Source organism: Myotis nattereri, assembly GCF_964212035.1.
Source record: "Myotis nattereri genome assembly, chromosome: 3".
NCBI classification, from domain to species: domain Eukaryota; kingdom Metazoa; phylum Chordata; class Mammalia; order Chiroptera; family Vespertilionidae; genus Myotis; species Myotis nattereri.
In genome coordinates, this window is record NC_138077.1 from 168,625,769 (window position 1) to 168,652,223 (window position 26,455).

The 26,455-nt window shown below is 39.4% G+C and overlaps 1 protein-coding gene and 1 pseudogene across 2 annotated transcripts in view; both read right to left on the reverse strand.

The window, feature by feature from the left end:
- Nucleotides 1-1,882: 1,882 nt before the first annotated feature.
- SGIP1 (SH3GL interacting endocytic adaptor 1) overlaps nt 1,883-26,455 on the reverse strand; it is a 209,660-nt gene continuing 185,087 nt past the window's right edge. The window contains exons 20-26 of the mRNA XM_081087620.1: nt 23,688-23,799; nt 13,795-13,950; nt 11,689-11,821; nt 6,746-6,948; nt 5,609-5,673; nt 4,858-5,022; nt 1,883-3,859 (exon numbers count right to left, since the gene is read on the reverse strand). Of these exons, the coding sequence (XP_080943746.1) occupies nt 3,837-3,859; nt 4,858-5,022; nt 5,609-5,673; nt 6,746-6,948; nt 11,689-11,821; nt 13,795-13,950; nt 23,688-23,799 (857 nt within the window). The 3' untranslated portion in view covers nt 1,883-3,836. The remainder of the gene's footprint in view (nt 3,860-4,857; nt 5,023-5,608; nt 5,674-6,745; nt 6,949-11,688; nt 11,822-13,794; nt 13,951-23,687; nt 23,800-26,455) is intronic.
- Nucleotides 16,395-19,317, reverse strand: LOC308516923 (cytochrome b-c1 complex subunit 2, mitochondrial-like; annotated as a pseudogene). Its single transcript has 3 exons — nt 19,243-19,317; nt 17,879-18,071; nt 16,395-17,645 (listed from the first exon to the last, which is right to left on the reverse strand). The product of its transcript is annotated as a cytochrome b-c1 complex subunit 2, mitochondrial-like (transcript).

Sequence of the window (26,455 nt, forward strand, 5' to 3'; positions counted from 1 at the left end):
TCCAGGGATATAGTTGTGATTAAGCCAAAATCATTGCCTTTTAAAATAAATAACGCAAGTGGTCCACATATCCTATTTTGAGAAACACATTTTTCCTAACAATTTTGCTACTGGAATTATCCTGATTTTGATACTAATTTTTCACAGCACCTTTACTTTGGCATTCAAATAGAATATGTATAGTACAATCAAACAGAAGAGTTTATGTTCCAGAAAGAGCAAGCAAAACAGGCCAGGGCTCCTTCTGCAGTCAAGATAACTGGGTTACTTCCAGTTGCTGTGTCTCTTTGGGAAAATTAGTGAATCTGTCTACTCCTCAATGTCAGCATTTGTAAAAATAGGAATTCAAAAGAGTGCCTACAATTTGGGGATTGATATAAGGATTAAATGAGCTAATAGCCATAGTGACTAGTACATGGTAAGCTCTCAAGTAAATATCAATTTTTATTGTATGTCAGTTAATTACTATGATTGTACAAGTGTCCTTGTAAAGTCCCCCAAGGTGATCTATCTGAGTCAAGTAGAATCATGGAATTTCAGATGTGGAAGAAACTGTATAGATCATTGAGGTGTTGTTATGCTGTCGAAACAGTGCTGGGCGTCGCGGGGTGGGGAACCCAGATTTAAACTGCTGGAGAAACTCCTGCATTGTTTTGAGCTGTTTTGCCTAACAGGATTCCATGCACAATTCTAGTACAAAAAGTCCTGCTGTTAAGAAAAGCTTGAAAACCACTGGCAATCCAAATCCCTCATTGCAAAGAGGAGAAACTGAAAAGAGCAGTGATTTGTCTAAGGTCACACAGCAGAAGTTAGCGTCAGTGTAATGCAGTTACATTACTAGAATTGTGCGGGTTTCTTTGAAAAGAAGAAATGAAAATATATTTAATTATGGCCTCTAATTATCTGTAGATAAAGGTGGAGTAAAAATACACGAAACATTCGGCATTCTGGTCTGTTCTCTATTCACTTGAAACCATTGGAATGTGGACTTTCTTCCTTTATAGGTAAAATAGATTCCCAAATACCATGCAGTGAATTCCCACTTTGGCTGTAGGTATAGAGAAGAATAGAGCTTTAAAAATAATTTAAAAATTTAATCTTTAGGAATTATAAATTCCAATTATGATAAAATTCAGACTAATTCATAATGAGAATTTATTTTTAAAAACACCATGAAAATATGGAATTTATTTGAAAAGAAAAACATACTTTCCATTTTGCCAAAATAAAGCAGCATCATTCATACTTTCTATCTTGATAGAGCAGAACCTTTGTAACCATATTGCTCAGAACATGATGTTCTGGTTAACAAAACCCTTTCTTTTCATTTTAACCCATAGTATTGAAAATGTTAATATGTACTAGCTCATGTTGTTCTGCTTTAGGGATTGATAATGAACCCGACTTAATGTTTCTTTTATAACAGAGACTCTTGTACTGTCTTGGATCATTTTTTCTAACATGAATTCTTAGTGCATAGTACAATGGGTACAGGTGTAACAGGAGAATATAAACTACAAGAGTAAAAGAAAAACACCCAAACCTCCCTGATATGAGTTTGTTATTATTTAGCCTATTTTCTGAACTGAAAGAGATATATTCTCTTTTGAGATTCTGGTTATTCAAGGTTTAGTAACTCTGAAATCACTGACTTTCATTCTGTTTCACAAAGACTAATTAAGAGATCATAGAATATCTTCATTGTTCCAAATTTTAGTTTCTGGAAACATTTGAATGTTAGGGATTATTGTAATCTATGTTTTAAATTACATTTTTTACAATATCAACAAAATTCTTTTATTAACAAAAAGTCCTTGTGTTTAACTACCAATTCACTCCAGAACCAATTGAAATAAAATAAATATAAAGAGCAAGACATGAGAACAGTAATATTTACACATTTTAATATGCTTTGTGCTAATTTTCAATATGTTTTTTCACAAACTGATTACTTTAAACACATTTTTATATTTATATGCTGGATAGTTCTCTGTTTTCTGCAGTTTATTTTCCATTGGTTTTAGTGTTTGGAATTTCCCTATGTTTCATATATTTAAAAATTTGCATTCTCTCTTTCGGTTTCAAAATCAAATAGCATATCTTTACATAAAAAGAGTATATTAGTTATTTGTTTAAAAAACTTCAACACAAGACTTGAGAAGCCAATTGGGAATATCCTTCAAATGCAAGGCAGCTCACTTTGAACATCCTCTGAGTAACCAGCACTGATAGAGAAGTACAAACACCAATTTAGAAAGTTCCACTGTGAACTACTGCCAGTCACAATCTCATTTTAAGAGTAAGATTCTAAAACTTAAAGGGGCTCAAAATTCTTTGTCTAATATGAGTAAATGTAAAGTAAAATTTAGCAACTAATGATAAATAAAACAACTTATAATTACAATTATTTAACAGTATAACCTAGAACACGAATTTGCCTATGTTTAAAATAAGCTCTATGACTTGAAGGAAGACTTGTGTTTTCAGATCAGAACGAAGGAAGGTTTTATAACTGGGATCCCTGAAAAAGTGCTTCTCTATTCTGAATTCCCTCATCGTGAGGCCCAACTGAGTACTTGAAGTTTGTATTATACCTTACAACAATAAAATAATAACACATTTTTTATAACTCTTTTTGATTCCCCCCAGAATGGCAAAGATTTATAGTTTCATACAATGAATTTTATCTAAAAGGACTTTATTACACAATTATGTGGAGAGAATTTCTTTGATAAAGCTTATTTTTTTCCTTCCCAAATATTATAAATGATTGTGATTAAAATTCTCCTTCTGGATTTAAATAGGGGACAAACATTTTTTTCTGAGACTTTTGTTCTCAACATTTTGATTCCTGTGGGTGAAGAGGAAGATGCATGGCACCGGTCTCCATGCCCGGTGGGAGGAACTCTCTGTTGAGAGTAACTGTGCAAAAGTTGCGAACCAGCTCAACTATGGAGAGTCTTGAAGTTTTAAAATCACAATTTTTGTTTTAGTCTGACTGGATTATTCAACAATCTCTACATTTGCTAAGCTGTAGAGAGAGGGGAAGTAGTTAAGACGTCAATATCTTCTTTACTTGATTATAATTTCATATACTTAAACTTTAAATATGAATTGCTTTCCCTTTATACACAAGTTATAAAAATAAGAGGCCCTGTTTACACAGTTTGCATTTTTATGAAATTTGCAGTTTGAAAAAAAAGCTTGTTTAAAAAGTGGTAATTAATGCTTTTCTTTGAATATGCTGTAACCTTAGAATGTTTTTCTGAAATAGTTTCTGAATTTAACCCACTAAACATTTGAAGATAGAATTTTTTATTTAGCACTAGAATAAAACATACTAAGAACTGAAAAAAAAGTTTTTTTTTCTGGTTCCACTTAATTTCCTTTGTATGTGGCACCCCCTTTGTGATAGCTATCAATATTATATTTAAATTTTATATATTGACAAAATTCAACCTACCTTTGTAAGTGCTGTGCCATTCAACAGTACTACTATTAAATTTACATACCACAGTTTAAATTACATCCATTTCAGGAGTGGTAAAATGCTAAAACTCAAGTGTCTAACTGCTTTACTGGAATGAGTACAATTTACAAATACAATAATTACATTTTTAAAACCATAACAATATTACACCTAGAAGTAAATACTGTAGGACTGGTCATCATGGTATTGTGTGAGGGAAATCACTGCTGAAAAGTCATGGGCATTTCCAGCAGGTTTATCCCAAGTGCAGATTTTGATTTGTTTTCATCAAACCCAAACTGAAACCTGTTTCTCATACAACAGTTCTCCATTATGTGAATCTTCTGAATCCTTGCACAAGATTTTATTAGTTGTCTGCCAAGTATTTTCCTGTAAAACAAAACAACATACCAGTAGGTTACCTACTATATAATAATCAATACGGTGATTATTAAATGGCTAACATTTCTATTCCTCCTACATTAACCCTAGGAGCCAAATAATGCATATTTGATGGGTGAAATACTAATTATAAGACATCATATTTTTGGGGTTTTCAATTTTCCAGACCAGCTAGTGGCCTTTTCACATTTCCATATGTAAACATTTTTCACAAATTTGGGTTTTGCTCAGAATAGGTTGGGAGATTTGTTTCTGGATGTGAGAATCCATCTTATTGTAGGAAGAATTGCCATATAATTACTTTCCAATCTGGGTCATTTCTGAGAGTGAAAGGAGTGTAATTAGTAATTATATCATTACAGCCAGCATAAAAACCAGAACTTATCCCAACAAATCATTGACAGGTATAGTCACCCCGGTACTGGGGAATCCCCTGCCAACAAATGACCTTGTGTGCCCAAAACCCATCTCGCGGTCACATCGGCTCATGGGCAACAAGGTCCAATCTCCGAGGTAGATTCCTTAAGGTTGCTGTTAAAGAGGGAGATGGAGCCTCTTAAATCTCAGCTAAGCCTGACGAGTCTAAAATCTATGAAGATTGGAGAAAAGTTTTCAGGTAAGAAATACATTCAAGGCAAATGACATTTACTTTGCTTGTCAATATAACGAAAGTAGGATTTACTTCATTAACCTCAGTATACACATCTATATAGTGGGAATGATTAATTAGTGCCACCTAAGAAACAGAGCCAGAGCCAGAGTCATGATAAGTAGCCAGGGCTTTCCTAATTTCTAATTTCAGTCCACTGTCCAATTTTTCCTTCATTCAACAATTGGTTTGCTTTCTAATTGAGATAGGAATTGAGGGCTGGGAGGGGAAAGAGGAGTAGAAAAAAGATGAGGAAATCACAACCTTTTTCTTCAGAAGGAAGAGTTGCTGAGGCAACATTATTTTTGCAAATGAAACTCACAAGACACACACTCACCTGCAGCAAACCTTTTTTTGATGAGTGAAAATCGATAGCCTGCTCCAACAAGTTCAATGTCACAGCCAGAAAGGGTGCTTCCTTCACTTGTAAACTGCACAACCAATGGGGAAGGTTTGCTTGGGCCTTCAGATAACTGAAATCTTGCCAATAAAGAACCCACACCTATGAAAAAAGTATTATATAATTGCAAGACAATAGTCAACACCACATTCTGGGTTTAATTTTAGAAACTGTATTCAAAATTAAATAAACAAAATCTAACTTATCAGAAAACAGTATATGTTCTAATATGGTGATAAGATTTATCATTAAATATGATGAGTGACTCCTACTGCATGTAGATTCAAGTGTAATTCAGCCAAATAGTATTAAAAATTTTGGAAGTATGCTACTCAGAAGGCAATGTATTCTCCAACCTATGATTGATATCAGAGGAAAGTAAAAACCTATCTAAACTATCAGAGAGTGTGAGATCTGATACAGAGTGGAAATATGCCTAATTAAAAGCTCTTTTTTTTTTAATGCTGAAAATATGATCTGTTTGATGTGGGCTTGAGGCAGAAAAGGGGAAGCAGAAGATTCATTGACGAATTACTTGCTTTTATTGGTTGAAATACACATATGCCAAAATGAAGTGACATATTTTGCTTGCTTTTAGTATAAAGTGTATTTTGGTTAATAGTTACCTGATACCTGCAAATGATTTCAGCCTCAGATATTAAATAAAGTAAGCCTATGATGACATTACCTCCATTTTCTGACTTCTGAGAAATATCGGGAATTTTCCACAATATTCTTTGTTGTTCAGCATTCCTAAAAATAAAATTGGTAAAAGACTTTTGCATTTGCAAGGCTTTTTGTTTAATAGATGCCCTATTTTTTCCAGATAGTGTTAATTTTTTAAAAAAGGATTTTGAAGATTCCAGCTACAATTTAAACATTATCTATCTGTTTATCTATCTATCCACATATAAATTCTCTACTTTCCTATTCCTTATTGTAACAGGCTACAACACTGTCAGATAAATATTTAGAGGACAATACGGTTAAGGTTTTTAAACACATCTACTGAAAAGATAGATGAGAAGGGTCAGTTCATCAGTTCAGGCCATTTACATTGGAGCTGTTATATGGCTGGCATTCATTTTTTAAAAATGTTCCATTTTCTGCTTTTGACAATCACGTGGGAAACCCAGAACATTTTTCCTAGGAGCTGCCATTGGTACTCAGTGCCTGTTCAGTCTCTGTTCCCAGAGGCTACAAAGCGAAACCCTCCACTTCTCCGGCTCCCTTGTGTTTAGGGGCCTGGGTGCAGATTAGACTTCACCAGTCACATGCACTGCGTGAGCTCTGGAGAACAGGAGGGAGAGCGAGGCCTTTCTCCTGCTGCTTTCTTGGCTATTTTCTGCTGCCAGCAACCTGAGAGGTGGGGATCCGACCGCAACGCTCCAGTCCAGCCTGCAGTTTTGTGAGTGTTGAAAGGCAGTTAAGGTAGAGCTGGTAGGAACTTTCTCATCCTTCACCAGAGTGACAGTGGGTGTTCTTGAATTCAGTGGCTGCCCTGGCAGCCTCCTGATGTTCCTTCTTGGTTATGGCCGAGGCGAGCAGCTCCTCTGGCCGGCCGATGCTACGTCTTCCAGGAAACAGTCCTGGAGACCCAGCCTAAAGCTTGTTTTTCTAGCACTTCCACCATGTACGTGTGGGCATCTAAATCCCTGTGCTAAACCATTTTCTGCTTAAAATAGCTGCGGTGGTTTGTTTCTTTCCCTGAACCTGACACACAGGCCTGCTGTGGTCTCCAGGAGGAAACAAATGCTAAGAAGTCTGGGGTCCCTCTGTCCAGAGGAGCTCTTTGGGGAAGCCGAAGGGGGTTGGGGCTCCTTACCAGACTGCCGGGGGGAGCACGGCCTGGAGCTTGGTTACTCCTCCGTCGATGGGGACCAGGAACTGCACATTGTTGAGGGCCACCGCGGTTGTCATTGCATCCGTATTGTATTTGTAATCTATGCGCAGGTCGGTGCTGGTGGGCTCACACCGCCAGTTCACTGCCAGGTTCAGAGGTGTGGACTGAATGCCCTGGGCGGACACCTTGCCAAATGACAGGAAAGAGAATAGTTAGGGCTCCACCATTAATCAGAAACAAGCCAGAAGCTAGGATTATCTCCCATAGGAATGTTCTTAGACATCAAAACATGGTGCTGTTAATGCCGCTCACGGATGAGCTGTCAGTGAAAATCACCATGAAGGGTGCCATGGGAGGGAGAGCTGGTGCTTCGGGGAAGTTGTTTTTTGTTAAAAAACAAAATCCATGATTAAACTCTCTAGTACTGTAGAGTTTAGAATACACTTTATGTCAGTTAAGGAGATGATAGAGCACTGGTTAGGGGCTGAGGCCCAGGAGTTAGACAGGTCTGGATGTGAGTTCTCATTGCCAGTTACAAGCTGAGTGATCTTGGACCAGTTACTAAACTTCTCTGTGCCTCAGTTATATCCTCATCTGCCAAATGGGAATGATAACAACAATATTTACCCATAGAGTTGTCAGGCAGATTGAAGATGTTCATGGGAAACACTCAGCAAAGGGCCTGGCACAGAGTCAGTGACCAGCGCTTTAATTCATGTGCCCTATTGATATTCTTATCATATTTGCCCTTCACAACAAACCAGTGAGTTAGACAAAGGAGGTTATTGTTACTCTTTTCGGATGTGTCAAAATAAGGACTTGGTCCTCTAACTGGAAGTGCAGCATTCAGCTGTCTTCTGTCAATTCTAGTTAGAATCAACTGTGAGTCTGACCAAGGAAAATCCAGGTTTGAAGAATCAACTAAAATATATTTTACCTAAAGCCAATAATATCAGCTTGAGTTTTAAAGGCCCAGAATGAAAAAATTCACAATGTTATTGTTCCTTGATTGTTCAATGTGACAACGAATAGCTCCAGGAAATTCTCCTTTTCTAAGTACATCACCCTGCAGGAGCGATGGGGTGGTGTCTATGCCCTTGCAGTTTGATTCATGGAGTGTGAGTTTTGCTGATTTTGAAGACTATAAACAGCTCTTTATTGACTGTGCTAGGTCTGCACATATGGACACTATGGTGAAGCAGCCTGAGGCAGGAGTGGCTGCTGCAGAGCCAAGCCCAGAAATGTGTTGTTTTTTAAATAAAATGACAGGCATGGCTTTTGAGGACAATTTCAGTTAGATAATCATTATTATGATTTTTTAAACTTTAAATATTTTTAACAACACAATCCTCTGCAAATGAACTTTTACTTAAAAATCTATCAAGTTAAGATAGATCAAAAGCGGTGTTTCTGCACTCTGTCCGCAGCAGTTCCAGCTTCACAGTGGGGTTCTCTTCAGCCAGGTGCTTGTGGCTAAGTGAGGGTGTGTTTCTGATTGTCCTTACTATTGGGGGATGATACTGGTGACCAGAAACTAAACATGCTGCAATTTGAGGGCAATCCCCCAAAAAACACTAGTTGTGCCTCCCACCCAATCCCTTGCATAATTGAAAACAACACAATTCAACAAGAGATTTTTCAGAGCACACTTTAACACAGAACAACAGGCCTAGCGACATTTACATTTTCCAAAGTACTTTGAAATATAGTAAGCTCCTCATACAGCCTATAAAATATCCAGGAGGAATCATTATCATCTTTAATTGTAGATGTGGAAACTGAGGTCCAGGGAGATGAAGTGCCCAGGTCAGTGGTCAGTAGGAAGGTGACATAATTCCAGAATTCAGTTTCTTGCCAATGTTATATTTATACACTAAACTCATATTGCAATAGGTGAGTCTATCTATTTTCTAGGTTCACTTAATGACAAATATGAAGAATTTAAAAATTTCACAGGATTTAAAATTTCAAAAGAACAATTTGAATCTGAATTGAAAATGTAGATGCAGGATTTGTAATGAAAGTTCATGAAAGAAAACAACTACAGTTTTAGTTTTACCCTCTTGGGCATAAGAACCATGCACGTGCCCCAGAATTTAACTTCCTATTCAGGGAAAAATTACATTGGAATTTATTTTTCTTAACTTCTTTAATTTCTCTCAGAATCTTAAAGCAATCACTAAATACATTTAAGTGCTTTGGGAAAAAAGTTAAATGAAAATGCATTTTATATTATCTTTTTAAAAAAATTTTTATTTTCTTGTTTAAAGTATTACAAATAGTAGTACATATGTCTCCTTTCCACCCCCCCCCCCATTGACCTTCCCCTGGCCTCCCCTACTCCTCTGCACATGCCCTTACCCCACCCCTCCAGTGTCTTGTGTTCATTGGTTATGCTTATATGTATGCATATAAGTCTTTGATCTCTTACTGCCCCCCTCCACAACATTCCCAGCCTTCCTGCTGTACTTTGACAGTCTGTTTGATGCTTCTCTGCCTCTGTATCTATCTTTTTGTTCATTAGGTTATAATGTTCTTTATTATCCATAAATGAATATCATGTGGTATTTTTCTTTCACTGCCTGGCTTATTTCACTTAGCATAATGCTCTCCAGTTCCATCCATGCTGCGGCAAATAGTAAGAATTCCTTCTTTTTTATAGCAGCGTAGTATTCCATTGTGTAGATGTACCATAGTTTTCTAATCCATTCATTTGCTGATGGGCATTTAAGCTGTTTCCAAATCTTATTATCTTTTAATTATAAAAGTGATGAATTTCTGTCATGTTGTGTGTTTAATATTATCTATATATGTAAAAGACTAAGTGACTGGCCAACTGCCTGACCATTCAACTGACCAGTAGCTATGATGCGCATTGACCACCAGGGGGCAGACGCTCAACGCAGGAGCAGAAGCCACAGGCATGGAAACATGGAACAGACTGATGAATCTCAGAGAGAGGGGAGGAGAGGGAGGGCGGGAAGAGATTAACCAAAGATCTTGTATGCATACTAGAGTCCCAGTGTATGAATTTGTACACCAGTGGGGTCCCTCGGCCTGGCCTGCGAGGATGGGGCCGAAACCGGCTCTCTGACATCCCCCGAGGGGTCCTGGATTGCGAGAGGGCACAGGCTAGGCCAGGGGTGGGCAAACTTTTTGACTCAAGGGCCACAATGGGTTCTTAAACTGGACTGGAGGGCCGGAACAAAAGCATGGATGGAGTGTTTGTGTGAACTAATACATGTTAACACTGCTGCTGGTGAAGGAGCAGAGGGGAGAGCAAGAGAACCCTCCACTCTTTCGGCTCTGCGGGCCGGATAGAACAGCTGAACGGGCCGGATCCGGCCCGCGGGCTGTAGTTTGCCCACGGCTGGGCTAGGCTGAGGGGCCCCACCAGTGCACAAATCCATGCACTGGACCTCTAGTTGATAATAAGCTTAGATAATCCAATTCTTACAGAAAAAACATTCATTTGCATTTTTGTAAAATGTGCCATCATATATATATACTTCACTTTCAATGGTTTCCTTATGATATTATGAGTGCTTTTTAACCTATAGGGTGCATTATAATCACTTGGAGAACTTGAAACAAATACAGATATCTGGGTCATATCCTAAACCAATTAAGTCAAAATCTCTGGGAGTTTCAGGGCCCAGCAGATGTCTATGTCTGTATCTGTGTCTATATCTATCTCTATGTCTATTTCTATATTTTCAAATAGATTTTAATGTAGATGTCTATGTATATCCTATATAATAAAAACCTAATATGCTAAGTGTCCAGTGGTCTGGTTGTCCATTCAACTGATCAAAGCGTAATATGGTAATGATATGCTAAGGCCGCTCAACCGCTCTCTATGGCGTGTACTGACCACCAGGGGGCAGACACTCAACACAGGAGCTGCCCCCTTGTGGTCATTGTGCTCCCACAGGGGGAGCGCCACTCAGCCAGAAGCCCTGAGCCAGGCTCATGGCTGGCGAGCACAGTGGCAGTGGCAGGAGCCTCTCCCGCCTCCATAGCAGTTGGACATCCCCCGAGGGCTCCCAGACTGTGAGAGGGTGCAGGCTGGGCTGAGGGCCACTCCCTCCCCCCAACTGCACCAATTTTGTGCACCAGGCCTCAAGTCTATATATACTAGTAATTACCACAAGTTTAGAACTAGTATTCATTTACAAATTCTCTAGTGATTATAGAGTTATGTTTAAGATGCATCAATTTCTAATAAAATACAACTTTAAAAATAATATTTTTCCCCATCTTAAGAAAAATAATATAAACATATTTAATCACAAAAATTATAATACATTAAAGATAACCTAGGTGATCAAGTGGCTGGGAATTGATAGGGTACTCAGGCTGTACAGAATCCTGGTTTGAAAGCTTATTTACTAAGCCAGTAATAATTTGGGAGGAGGGCAATCCTGGACAGAAAAAGAAAATTCTTTTATACTATATTGTGTTGTACCAACCAGTCTTTTAACATCAAATTATTTCTTATCATGAATTTTACTAGAATTTATTTCATAGGACTACCACATTAGGAAAAAAACACCAGAGTACTTACATTTAATAATTTAAAATAAGAGGTTTTAATATAGTAATGTTCTTAACAAAATACAGTGAACAAGTTTATCAAAATTTATAATATTCACTGACGTAATTTTCTGCAACTTCATTCTGTGGCATGTTTTTCTAATATTTAAATAAAATATTTTACTTGTAAGTTTAAACTAAGAATATGTATGAATATTCTTGTCACCAAGTCTGCAAGTAGTCTTTTAAACTTTCTATTTTCTTATAATTATAGCTTTTAAATAATATTAAAAGAAATGTTATTTTATTTACTTCTATTTAATGCTAGGTATGTTAGAATATACATTTGTAATGTAAAAACCACCCCCTGGCCATATAAATAGGCTTACCTGATATTTAAGCATGTCCACATTATAATATGTAGCCTGGGGTTTTTGTTCAGACACTTTCTTTAGGTGAGTCATCAAATTTGGCATGTTTACCCAGAATTCCTTGCTATTGGCATCACTTTGGGTATTATCGCTATTCAATTGGGAAGAAAAAAATGATTATCATCTTGACATAAAGAATCATCTTAGCAAATTGCAGTCTGATTTCTACATCCATCTTTGGCAATTTGTAGATTATATTATTAACAGTAGTATGGTTTCAATTCAATTGCAGTTCTAAATGGTATTAAGTTAATAGATTAATACCCATAGGGAGGCATTATTGTAGTTTTATAAATCTCAGTGAGTACCCAGTAATATTAACCAATCATAATGATAATTGGTTGCTTTGAAGAGTGAATTATTTATTAATCCAAACTTAATAGCTCTTTCTACATCACCAGTTTCCTCTGCCTTAGACAGTTAATGCAATCAAATAGCTGAGTTTATTGGTTTTCTTTTTTTTCTTTTTTGGTATTGACTTGAACAGTAGTTTCTCAGAAATTACTGAGTTAAATTTTTGGCCAAATGTCTTTGTCGCCAACTGCGGAAAAAAGGGTGATACTAGAATTACCATGCTACCTTTTTAGCATTCACAACATATCACCTAAGAGCATCTAAGTCATAAAAAAGTCACTTTTCTTACAAGATGACCCTGGAATTTAAATGATAATTACCATGGTAGTTACAATAGACAAGCACAGTCTTGATGAACTGAGGAGTTTGTATTCTTATGAGAAGCATTAGCTTTGCTCAGGTGCCTGCCCACAGGTGACCCACCTGATATATCTTGAAAATGCTCTTCTCAATGACAAAAAAGTCACATAAGAGTGTGAAAAGCATTTGCTCACTTCCCACATAATGAGGAAACTGAGAACCCAAGTGATTCAGAAACTGGACATACAACTCAAGTTTAATGACATTTCACTTTCAGAATATTCTACGTCAAACAGTAGATATAATTTTCTGAGCACCTATTATGTGCTAGGCACTCTGTTAACATTTCATTAAAATCTATCTGTAAAGGAAGAATTACCTTCCTTTTTAAGGATGGGCAAATGTTATAAAAGAGAATTAGAGATTAAGAAGACAGAAGAGTGGCAGTGATAATGTTATAAAGGCAGGTCACAAGTAAGCTGGCAGAAGTCTAACAAGTCAGAACAGCTCAGTCAAAAAATCATCAGAGCCTTAAAACTGCTACTGCTCTGTTGAGAGGGAGTAGTTTGGGGGTGGTGGGGAGCCAAGTCTCAGCATGACCTATGTGGTTCTGCTGGGCCCTGGTCTGGGTTGCTGCTATATAACTCGGGGCATGTAGGAAGAGAATCCTGGCCTCCTCCGAGACTTTGCCTCTAATCAAGCTGAGGTAAAGATGCTGATTCAGGCTGTTTACTAGTAAAGTTTTATTATCTAAAAACATTCAAGTTACCTAGAGCTTCCAGAGCTGTAGCTACACAGCAAGGCAGCAGACAGTAATGGAGGGTCAGCAAAATTAAGTAATTTGCTTAAGCTGGAATAGCTAATAGGTAAGAGAATCAGGATTCCAGCCCAGGCCAGTGTTATTGTAGGTCATACTATCACACTATACCAAACAGAGGCACTCAGTTGCTACCCAGCAATGTCGATATAATTATGTTTCACAGAAAAGGTTTTCATGTTCATGTGAAGAGTAACGCACAATTCAAATATCATTTGACTTTAAAGATGCTACTACAACAACAGCTTATTCCTTTTATTGGGTTCATTTTCCACCATCCTTAGCCATTGTCTACTGATGATAAGTAAAATGGACAATAAATAAATTGTCACTAATACAGATTTTATTACTCTAAATCTCTCTCCAGCCACCTGAGATAGTTGGCCATTAAAATACGTATGTGCACAGATGTACAGTCAATCACAAAAAACTTGGACAGCTGTAAAAGTTCTGAGTTTGAATCTACACACATATCTGAGCAGCAGTAATTGCTTTACAGTATTACTTCCTTACTAAGGTTTATCCCTCCCTTATCTGAGAATGAAGTGCTAAGCTACACATATCTCTAAAAAAATTGTGCAAAATATATTTACCAGCAGAGAAGTTGGGGATTTGGCAGGACGTGTTCTAACCTGCTGAAATTTATCACCCGGAAAGTCAGGGCAGCCGGCGATGGGTTGTTGGCAAAGTGTCTGGTGATGCCGGCAGGGAAAGACAACACCATTTCTCCAGTAATCTTCACAATACATCTGGCATATCAAAACACATGAGAGGAAAGAGAGGAAGTACAGGTCAGTGTGCTGTGAATCAAAACAGTTGTGAAAAAGAACAGGTTTATGAACAGATGAAAGGTAAGCTCTTGCAACTCCTCTCAATATAAATCATTTCTAAGACTCAATGGTTTGTTTTAACACTTATCCAAAAAAGAAAGTGGCTATTCCTCTGAGTGTCTTTTTAAACAGGAAGAAGAAAAGTACAGCTTTTCTTTTGTAAAAAAGTCTACATGTTCCCCTCACAAATAGAACCATCTTATTTTGGTGGTTCTCTCTCTCTGATTTCTGAAGTTTTGACAGCATAGTCAAAGATATTAAATTGCACAATGTTATCACATTATTCACTGGGACTTATTTTAGTTCTCCGAGGGACATGATTGATGCATTGAGCATGTTCTTTCATGTACCCTTGAGGTAAACTTAAGCTTCCAACTTAACAAATCTGCATTCCATTAACTTGTCTACTTGGTTGAAATTGTTACATCAGTTAACACAGGAGTTCACACAGTAAGATGATAATTTGGAAGGAAGAATTTCTTTTTTTAAAGGCCTTAACTGAGGTATAATTGACATATAATTATATATAAACTAGGGGCCAGTGCACAAATTCGTGCACCTTGAAAGAACTGTGGGCCGTGAGGCTGCAGTGGACAAAGGGGCGGGTCTTGGCCCATATTCTGTGCCCCTGCACAGCCCCTCCTGCCGCACGACCCCAGGTCCTCTGTCTGCCAGCAGCCCTGTTTCTGCTGCCGCTGCTCCTACATGCCGATGGGACCAGAGTCAGGCACTGGCAGCAGGTGTGAGTGGCGGCTCTGGCGTCAGCTGTGGGCGTGAGCAGGGCTGGTCCCAGGCACCAGCAGAGGGTGTGAGCAGTGGCTCTGGTGCCAGCTGTGGGAGCAAGTGGGGCCAGCGCCAGCAGCAGGTCTACATGCTGGGCAGGACTACGGAGCGCGGGAGCAAAGAATTTTCAGTAACCACCAGAGGCTCGTCTTGATGACAGCGACCGGTGTTACGCCTTGGTCTGGCGCTCCCACTCACCTGCTCCACCATCCCGCTGCAGCCAATGGCTGCCATGTTCTCCGTGCGCCCCCTGGTGGTCAGCACACATCATAGCGACCGATTGTTTGGTTGTTTGGTTGTTCCACTGTTTGGTCTATTTGCATATTAGCCTTTTATAATACAGGATGACACATTTATGGTATAATATTCCATAATTTTTGACATAGTATACACCCCTGAAACCCTCACACATTCTAGATAATGAACATATCCAACATCCCTACATATTTTCCCATGAATCTCTGTATCCCTCTTTCCTGCCCTTCTCCATCCTTCCATTCCTCGTCCTTAGGCAGTTGCTAATACGCTTTCCAATACTATACACTAGTTTGCACTTTCTAGAATTTTATATAAACTGAATCATAAAGCATGTGATTTTTTTTGGTCTGGCTTCTTCCACTCAGCATAATTATTTTGAGTGCCATTCACGTGGTGACCATCAATAGTTCCTGACTTATAATTGCTAGGTAGCATATGGATGTACCATAGGGTTTTAAAAAAAACCATTCACCTTTAAATATTTGAGTTCTTTCCAGTTTTGTCCTATTACAAATAAAGCTGTGATGAATATGTATGAGTCGCTAAATGGATATCTGCTCGCATTTCTCTTGGATACATACACAGGAGTGGAATCACTGGATCACATGGCCGGTGCACCTTCAACTTTTTCAGAAACAGTTGGCAAACTGTTTTCTAACATAGAAAATACAGCTGTATGAGTTTCAGTTCTACACATGCTCACTGACACTGGCTAGGGTCTGACTTTTTAATTTCTGCCATTTTAATGAGTGATCAGTGGCATCTCACTATGGCTTTACTTTCATTTCCCTAATGGCCAATGAACTTAATCATCTTTTCAAGTGCTTTTTTGTTATCAGTTAAATACTTTGGTGAAGTATCTGCTCAAATTTTCTGCCAAGTTTTTAATTTGAATTTCATGTTCTTTTATAAGTTCTTTATACATCTTTTGGATACAAATCACTTATCAGATACATGCTTTGCAAAGATTCCTCCACTCCCCCTTCATTCCCCTCCCCCCTCCATTTGTGGCTTGTTTTCTTATTCTTTCTCTTAAGAGTACCTTTGAAAATAAGTTTTAATTTGTCAATTTATTTTTTACAGGTTGTAGCTAATAAATTTATTCTTTGAGGGGCCTATCTTTGCCAAATACAAGTAACAGAAATTTTCCCTATATTTTCTTCTAGAAGTTTCTTATTTTTACATTTAGCTTTATATGTGAGGTATGGATCCAGGTTCACTTTTTTTTTTTTTTTTAACACTTAGAATATTTCATTGATTTTAGGTCAGCAGGGAAAAATTACCTGCATTTATACTTTTTAAGATACTTCACCTCATTGAAAACCAAGACAAATATTACATTATAGATGTGGGACTTTCATGTGTTTGCTGCTCTGGGTTGAGAAAATGTCCATCTCTTTCCTACAATGTGTTTCAGGTTTACAGCTCACCAACAAAAGGTGTATACCCCAAATTTCCACGTGCTGCCATTGCCTTCTGGCCAGAAATAAACTTCTTGGTAGCATTTATGACATCAGCGTCAGCTATTGAGCCAATCTGCTGAGGGCCTGTGAATGGTGGCACATACGAGCCAGTAGCGAGAGCCTGAGACCTGATTTCATCCAGGAAGCCTTCAGAAGACTCCACTGACATTAGGTACCAGCTTCCAGCCTGTTCTTGGCAGCCTGGACATCTGGGCTGGAAAGGTTTCCTTGAGCAATTGCTTTGACTTGGTTGTAGGCAGCCTTGATAACATCTCCAGCAGCTGCAGCCTATGAGATAGCATAAATCCCAAAGAGTCCAGAATCCAAGTAACTGGCATTAAAAGCAGAAACATCAAATGGCTAGTGAGTCCCCTTGGCAACTAGTGAGGGCTGGTGGCATTGCTGCCCCGCTTGACATGTGGTCCGGCGGCGAGGACATGCTGGAGAATGCTAAATGCATTTGCTCCTGCACTTCCTATGGCAGCACTTCCTGCTACAAAGGCAGCATGAATGAGACTGTCTCCATTCTGCTCTCGAATTTCACCTCCATGTATCTGGCCTTTGCACCTGATAAACCAAGCCCACCCCTCATGTTCAGAAACCGTTCAGCAACTTGCTTCAGAACAGGATGACTCGCACCAAGTCCAACCAAAGCCATTCTTGCACTTGTAAAATGGTTCTGAACATAGTGATGTAACTCATCTGGTGTCACTTTTCCAATCCTATAATCAGGACAATACAAGGAGTTAGCCACGGCATTTTGGTAGGCTGCAGCATGCAGATTTCCAATGATATGAGCCTGTGTGCTCTGAAGAGCCACAGCGTTGTCAATCCTCAGCTGAGACCGAAGGGCAGCCACCTCCCAATGACGAAATTCAGGTGCTGTGGTGACGCTGAGCAGGAACTCCATTAGAATTTCCATGTCATCCCGCAGGCATTCCACAGTGTAGCTATGTTTTCCCTTGTTGAAGTCACACTTAATTTACCACCAACAGCTCCAATTTCATGGGTTATCTGAAAAGATGATGGATGTTCCTTTTGTAGTCAGACTGGATGCACAACAAAGCAAATGAGAGGCTCCTCAGTTGTTAGAGTCCTCGTACCCACTGCCTGCTTTAATGAGCAAACCCATTCTCTTTTTAAAAATATTTTATTGATTTTTTACAGAGAGGAAGGGAGAGGAATAGAGAGTTAGAAACATCGATGAGAGAGAAACATCGATCAGCTGCCTCCTGCACACTCCCCACTGGGGATGTGCCCGCAACCAAGGTACACGCCCCTGACCAGAATCGAACCTGGGACCCTTGAGTCCGCAGGCCAATGCTCTATCCATTAAGCCAAACCAGTCAGGGCGAGCAAACCCATTCTTGATGCAGGAGCACAGTTTTCCAGAGATGCAATCACTAAACTATTTGGTAATTTGGTAAAGTCGAGGTCCTGGGGATGTGCAGGCACTCCTGCAGGGGCAGTCATGGCTTTCACTTTGGGAGCAACTTTGAGGGAATAAAATCTCTTGAAAGAATATACAAGGCCTATCTAGTGCCAGTTGCCCGCAGTGCATGTGGTTCCCGCATGCATAGGTATTGCAGCCCACGTGGCTTTGTAGTGCCCCCTAGCACAGCAGCTTCCCTAGCGTCTGAATCCTGTGGTGCATGTAGCTGGGCTGCCCCGGTGCCCAGATCCTGCAATGCTTCTTTTTCATAGTTGTTTTGGCTATAGTTAGGTCCTTTGCATTTCCATATGAAATTTAGAATTACTGCGTCAACTTCCGCATAAAATCAACATAGCTCCAATTCACCTTTTACTGCCTGCTCTGAAAAAAATTATAATGGGCCCTTTGTGTTTTTTCTCTGCCAACAGGCACCATGTTAATCTTTGTCGTTAGAGGGCGCTGGAAAGACACTGCAGGAGACGGGATTTTCCTCCTGGTTCCAGTGTGCTTGCTAGGCGGGCTCCTGCAATATACACGGTCTATCTAGTGCCAGCTGCCCGCAGTGCATGTGGTTCCCGCATGCATGGGTATTGCAGCCCATGTGGCTTTGCTAGTGCCCCGTAGCACAGCAGCTTCCCTAGCGTCTGAATCCTGTGGTGCATGTAGCTGGGCTGCCCTGGTGCCCAGATCCTGCAATGCAAGTGGGTCCTTCAGCTCCAGGCTCCTGCCAGGTATGCACCTTCTCCACAGCCAGCTCCTGCAGCGCACAGCGACCGGCAATATCTACTGGCCACTAGTTTCTGCGGACACCCCCTCAGTCAGCTCTGGAGTGGAGCGTGCCTCAGTGACACACTTCCCCATGGACAGCTGGGAATCTGCAGGGCTCTCCCCAGGCCATGGCCTGGACACCCTAGAGAGGTAAGCTAGGCAATCACATGGCTCCCCTGCCCTCTCTAGGTTAACTGTCCTTTGCAAATCAATGTTTCACGTATTTTGTGTGCTTCCAAGGTATTTCTGAGGTATTTTCGAGGGGAAGGGTAAATCAGGCCCTTGACCAGAAGCAGAAATCTCAAAAGGATTATTCTTCTTTGGGAAAGAGAAAATATTTAAAATGAGTGAACTTTTTTATGACTTCCCCATACATCTGGACAACTGAACCTGGTAGCAGGTCTACAACTTTAAGTTCAGGAATATACTTTCTAGGGAAATTGAGGTCAACAACTGCAAATGTTGCTCATGTTTGGGTCTAGGAAACTCTATTTGCCCCATCGTCACCCTGTGTGCTGTGTAACTGTGCTTGACGAGACGCGCGGGGCTCAGGCGAGACAGTCCTGGGTCCACATTCAACATAGCTTATGTGAAGAACTGCTACAGGCTTGTATGCATAAGGCTGGGTTTGGGGTGCAGGTGGAAGGCAGGTGAGCTCTCTTGGTTTGCCATATGCTACCCTCTCCCCTCAGATACTGTCACACATAACTCTGCACTGCTCTGAATGAGAATTTTCACCTCCACCCATCTCTTCTGAAGAATATTGCGGAGCGCGAGTTTGGGCGCCCGCTCTGCTGCCTCCCTTCTCCATCTCTTAGACCCATAAGCCTTGCTTAATTTAATGGTACTAAACTGGTGCTGAGCCTGAACTTCCTCTCAAGCTGAGTCTCCCCTTGATGTCTTACAATATGCGAACAGGCATAATATCATTTGATAAATCTAGGAGAAAACAATAATTAGAGCACTCGGCAAATTAGACTGCGACGGTACCATCACTCAGCATATTGCTAGCAGCGGCGGCTCCAGTGCTTTTTCATTGGTAGGAAAACTGCTCAGTTTCTTTGCCAGGTTGCTTAAAATGAGATCTAAGTGGTGGCTTGGTGGGGGATAAAGTTGCTCTTTGAAAACCAGTCAGCGAGGGGAGGAGCTGGTGTTTCTTAAGTCAGTAAACATGTATTGATTCCTAACTGTGTAAGTTTATTGTTTTGAGTGGGGAGGCAATTAAAATGTGAGCAAAACAGCCTCTGCCTTCGAAGGGGCTAACGGTGCACAGTGAGCAATGAGTCTTCAGTACAAGGCAATACAGGGACACCACGTCTCCTCACTTACATCGCATTCCTGAACTGCATCTCAAGTGTCAGAGTCAGACTTTTGCTGACTTAATAATCCATCCAATGTCAAAGTTGATCTGAAACTTTCTATGTAAAAATTAATATTTTCAATATTCACTAAAGGAAAATCCTTAACTTTAATGATTGTTCCTATCAGCATACAACGTGACTGTATTTCATGTGAATGTGAGTTATGGAAATCTAAAATATTGCAATATAGAAATATTAGCAAACTTACTTTATGAATACACTTTGAAATCATGTGAATCCTTACAAAGGAAACATTTGTGAAGAATGGCAAAAGTTCAAAGTCTACTGGCCAAGTGACTTACAAACTGGATCCTCCCATAGGCAGCACCATGTTAGCCAGTCAACAGAAACGCTGGCCAGTTTTGGCCAGCAAATGTGTGGATTTGATTAATGTGAGGTCAGCAGAAATGCATCCTCATTAAATGTGACTTCTCTGCGCTGCCCTGACAACTAAGCCCATGGTCTTCTTTTCAAACGAACATACCCCTGTGCATAAGCAGCTTCTCTTCCTTATAATCCCCTCCCATTGGCTTAGGTACTAGGCCAACTCCTTTTCATATTTCAAGACTCAGTTCAAAAGCAGGCCCTACTGAAGCCTTCCTTAATATCCTCTCCATTTAACCTTTCTTAAATTTTCCTTTTTCTAGTTTCCATGGACATATGTACATATTCTTTTGAAAATGTTGTTGTTTCTTGCACATATCTTATCTACTCTTGTGAAGGCAAGTAGTATGTCTTAGGTTCTGGGAAGGCAAAGGTGCATAATACAGAACCTAGTGCAGAGTACATTTCACAGTGATGCACGGGGTGCACATTCAATGTGCCCAGCGTAATGTAATGCACTAGAATGAACAGTGAGAAACAGGATAAATGTGGCCCTTGCCCAAGCCTCCAGGGTAAACAGGGAGACAAACACTTGAATAAATAACTGAAGTATGATGATAAGGGATGGGCTGAATATAGCTGAGAAACCCAAGTTTTTCTAGGGTATTAGAGAATTAACCCCTAGTACCAGGCTTGTTCAAATAGGAGATAATAATGGGAGATGCGTTTTCCTAGCCAGCAGCAAAAATCAAGGAGTTCTGTGTCTACCAGCTATTGAGAAAGACTCAGAGGGCAGAATACCTGTCACAGGTGTTCTGAATACTCAGGGGAAAAGTGTAACTCTATTTGAATGGATTTTATATCATAATGGATTGTAAAAAAACAAGTAAAGTAGTAGATTTCTGTTTCCAATGTACATTCTGAACACATGGAGAAGGCTCTGATTCAGGATGAGAGGGAACCACAGGCAAAAGCAAATCCCCATTTCTTTTCTGCATCATTCCCTATGTGGTGCTGTGTTTGGCTTTAACCTCCTCTTTCCTTCCTCACCCCATGATCAAACTTTTGAACGTGAATTGCTTCCTTGGAAGTGAATAACACAGGGACAGCAAATGATTTACTGCCTGGAGAAGAAATTCAATTTAGAAGAACACTACTTCATGATCTGTTCATAAATTTTAGATCTCATAATTTTAATGAAATATTCTGTGCCTCCTATCTACCAATATATAGTATGTTCTGCAACTATTTATGGCAGTATAATTAAAAACAGCTCAATATGTGCAGTCATCCACAAGTCAATGGCTCAGTTCATATCCAATGGCACAGGAAAAGCACTAAAAATTAATTTGGTTTGACTGCTTTTATGGGTTTCAATATATGAATTGGGGCATGGGGGCAGGGGATGTAAACATTCAGTCTATGGCACCCAGGCTTATCCCATGTAGTATATAAACAACTTAAACTCAGGGTATGTCCTTGCTCTAACAGTTCAAACTCAGACCTCTGTATGAGGTAGCTTTTAATTTCTATTGATATGAGGATGTGGCAAATGAACTTCCTGCTTTGAAGATAAAAAAGAAAGGACCTGAGATAAACCAGAGTGCTAGAGACTGAAATCTAATCCCCAGTCTGATGGCATTTGGAGGTGGTCCTTTGGGAGGTGACTAGGCCATGAGGGTAGAGCCCTCATAAACGAGGTTAGTGCTCTTATGAAAGAAAGAGATCCCACAGAGCTCCCTTGTCCCTGCCACAATGTGAGGTTACATGGGAAAAGGCTGTCTATGAATCTGGAAGCCAGATCTCACTGGACACTCAAATCTGCCAGCTTCTTGACCTTTGACTTCCTAGCCTCCAGAACTATGAGAAATAAACTACCTACTCGATGGTATTCTGTTTTAGCAGCCCAAATGGACTAAGATACCACAGGCCAGTGTTTGCTTCTCTACAAACTCTGGGCTTAGAATAAAACATAGATATTTAAAAAGACATGACACTTAGAGTGGTTGATAGATCCCAGAGGTTGGGCAGGACACCAAAAGGTGGAGTTACTAATTATATTACTTTGCCAGCATAATAGTGTTACACCTAGACTTATAAAAACCAGTGTTTCTGAAGTGTAAAGAGAATTCATGATTAGTCATACAGATTCCCACTTAAAATACATGTGGGAAGCAAAGTTCTAATTATTCTTAATTATCACTGTTTTCAAAATTTTTATAAAATAGCCTATTGTTCTATATGCACATTGATTTTTTTCTCTCACTGTTATTTCCATAGATACTAAGGTTTTCTCAGCAATATTTCCCTCACTTAGGTTTGCCCTTTGTTTATCCATCAAATTCAGACCTGAATTCTACTAGTGACACAAGTGAAACCTAGTTTGACTTAAGTGTTTAGTTTTTAGTGTAGAACAATAATCACTCTTAACTGTGTGTGTGTGTGTGTGTGTGTGTGTGTGTGTGTGGTTCATGAACCCCTTTGTGAAAGTGATTAATGTTGTAGACCCCCTCTACGGACAAATGCATATATGCACACACATGTAAGTTAAGTAATATAATCTCAGGAAATCCACAGACTTCCTGAACCTTTTTTGTGAAAATCCTTATATAGAGACAAAACATTTAGTTATGTTACATATACATTCTGGTCAAGTCCCTTATCAATATGCACTGATATAAGTGAAATAAGGTTCTTGTAAATAGTAGTATATTTTCCCCTAGAAGTTTTGTTTTGCTGTGATTACAATTTATTTACTTATTTATTTCTGGCCAGTTTTTCCTTACTCAGAGTAAGGGTCACATATAACTTGCCCTCTTATTTATCCGGGTGCTATGGGAAGTTTTTTCCCCCACATTCTCATTCCAATGCACCATTGTTTTAGTTTGTATGCAGGCGATTCCTGTCCAGGAAAGATGAGGGCAACAGAAGACGTGATCTGGACATTTACTTTTGTGACATAATAGATTTTCTCATTGCTGACAGAGTTGAGTTATAGTATTCTGTTACTTGCAACCAACACTAAATCAGAGATTTCTAGATGGCAAGATATTTGATTATTGGATCTTTTGGTACATTCTTTTAAAAAAAAATCAGTGAATTAATATCCCTAATTAAATCTTCTTTTCCATTTCAGGTATACCACTTGTTCATGTTTGCTGGACTTCTTTTGGTTCTAGGACAAGGAATTAAGTAGGTGTACGTAAGGTAGCCTCCACCGAATAAGACAGAGTGTGGAGAATACAGGGGACTAAGTCCCAGGCTTACTTGCTGGGATCTGCTCCTTTGAAGTAGGCGTTGACCGTTTCTGTAAATGCTGCTGCAACAGGGAGGGTGTCCTGGGCCCCCATGGTTAGAGGGCTGGGTCCCCTGGAGGAACCTGTATAAAATGAAAAATTTTCATTAATATGGGCATAAAAGACATTTTACTATATGTGGAACTATATTAAAGGATTAAAGAATACAATCTACTACCGAAAAAAAGGTAATGTGCTAAGAACTATAACTCTGTATATTCAACATAGAGCTCAAATATTTAAAAAGAAATATTTGGCTGGTTTACAGACAAACACACTTGAAATTAATTCAGTATGTTATTTTACTACAGAAAAAAATCCAAGCAGAAGAATAAAGTCCTAGGTGTTTCAATGTTTTGCATAAAGCACAAGGCAGTATTTGCATGACAGTTTGTACAGCAGGTAGTTAATAAAGGAAATTATTAGCTTCCTATTTGAGCATTCACCCTACATAATTGCCCATAACACTTTTAGCATTTCTTCACGTTAAAGACACAAACAGCCACAGAGTACAATGCTACACTTTGTCCTTTTCTGGATTATTTCCATTTTAAAAATTCTGGGATTATTTCCCAATTATTCTCAGATCAAGTAGGCTCAAGCTTACATGTCCAAAAAATGGACAACCAAAATATACCCCTTGGCTTGGAACAAACACATAAATGCATCAATTCATACTATCCTATATAATAAAAGGCTAATATGCAAATTGTCCCCTCAACTCAGAGTTCAACCAGGAGTATGACCAGGGGGCAGGGCCAGCTGGCCAACCTCCCACGTCTCCTCCCCCTATCACCTCCCTCCCCCCACCCGCTGGCCTGGTCCGATCAGCCCCTATTTCGGCGGGCTGGCCGGATGTCCTCCCCTCCCCCCGACCCCCCGCACGAATTTCTGCACCAGGCCTCTAGTTAAAAATAACAGCAATACGCATGTTTATTGAACACCTTCTACACACCAGGCACTGCACTGGATACCTTACAGGAATATCATGCAACCCCACATCAGCCCTGTGGGACAAACATTATTATTCCTATTTTACAGAAGAGAAAACTGAAGCTCAAAGAGGTAAGTGACTTGCCCAAGACAATAAAGTTAGTTGAATGGCAAAATTAAAATTCAAACCTAGATTTGCCACCCTATAAAGCTCATGTTTTTCTTATTATGTCATACAGTTTGTTTAAAGGAGACATTTTCTTGTATGGTTTTGACATAACGTGAGGCTTCCAAAGGGAGCAAGGCTTGGGATTATTATCTTTGTTATTAATATGTAGGCCTGGTGCTGAACAGTAAAGTGTTAGTAATTATAAAGTATTTAATTATGTCCCCTGCTCCTGCTTCAAAGGAAGACATCTACTCTTCCCCGCCCCATCACAGACTGCATGTTATGCTTCTTTTATCTTCAGTAACTCAGTCACTTCTGTTTTGTTCTCTGGCAATGAAAAAATATACCCTTTGTAGATCTCTGTCTTCAATAAAGTTTCCCTTGGTAATTCTAGTTCACGCTAGTCTCTTCTTTTTCTATTTCCCTTGGCTGTTAATATTTAGTAGTTGGCAACTGATTATACTAGTAAGAAACATCTGCTTACCCTCTGCTATGTATCAGGTACTATGGTGTTGGGGATTCAAATATAAATTAAAGATAATCCTTGTCTTCAAGGAGTTGCAGTTCAATGTGCTCACATCACCATCAGCATTAACACCATCAACACCATTCACTACCATCACCATTACTTCCTGCGTACTTACCAGGTGTGGTACATATATTATCTTTGTAAACATATGAAGGAAGCATTACCTTCATTTTGCAGTTGATATAGCCAAGGCTCAGAGTTTATACAATTAGGTCAGTCTTGCACTGCTGGTACACAGAATATTTAAGACTGGTACTCAGATATGTTTAAGTGCAAAGTTTGGGCTCTGAGGGCGATATCATTTTGCAGACCAAGTAGGAAATTATAGCATCATTTGAGGGAAAGTAAACAAAGTACCAACAGTGAGTGTTATACATGTCTAAGTCGTTGCTGCCCACAAGACTGTAAACATTTAGAGAGAAGAAAGTATGACATGAACTTCTTTTATGAGACCTCCCTAGTCTGTAAAATAGAGCCCGAATTACATTGACCTTTTAATAAATAAATTATCCATTGCTGAGTCTCAAAAAGGTAAAGTTTATGCACATCGATAAATAAAGGAGGCACATGTAAACAAAGACCATTATTTTCTAATAGTGTTGCTCAGTTTATTTGTTCACACATTAGTTCAAATACTTATTGAATGAATCCTAGGTTATTCTGCTGAAGTAGCACGGTCTCCCTAACTGTTGGTTAAAACTTGGCAATGGGGCTGGATTCTCACCAGTATGTCAGGATCATAGCCACTTTATGATTGTAGCTTGGAGTTTTGTGAAGGGATAGACCTTCAATCAAATTATTAGAGCAATTTAATAAATGCTTTGGGAATGGTACGAGCAAAGCTCTATGAAAGCACTTCTTGCTTGGATGCGTCAGGGAAGGTTTCATTGAGAAGGTGATAAGGTGGCTGAGGTTTGAGGATGACTGGGATCTCAGGATGGGGAGAAGGAAGATGGTCCAGCATGTACATAGGTGGACATATGTTTGCTCAGTTCACATGATATTTTGAGAAACCACAGGAAGTGTGACACTATTATTATTATTATTATTATTATTATTATGTGTATGTGTGTGTTTGTGCATATATACATATGAATGTGGTGGCTAT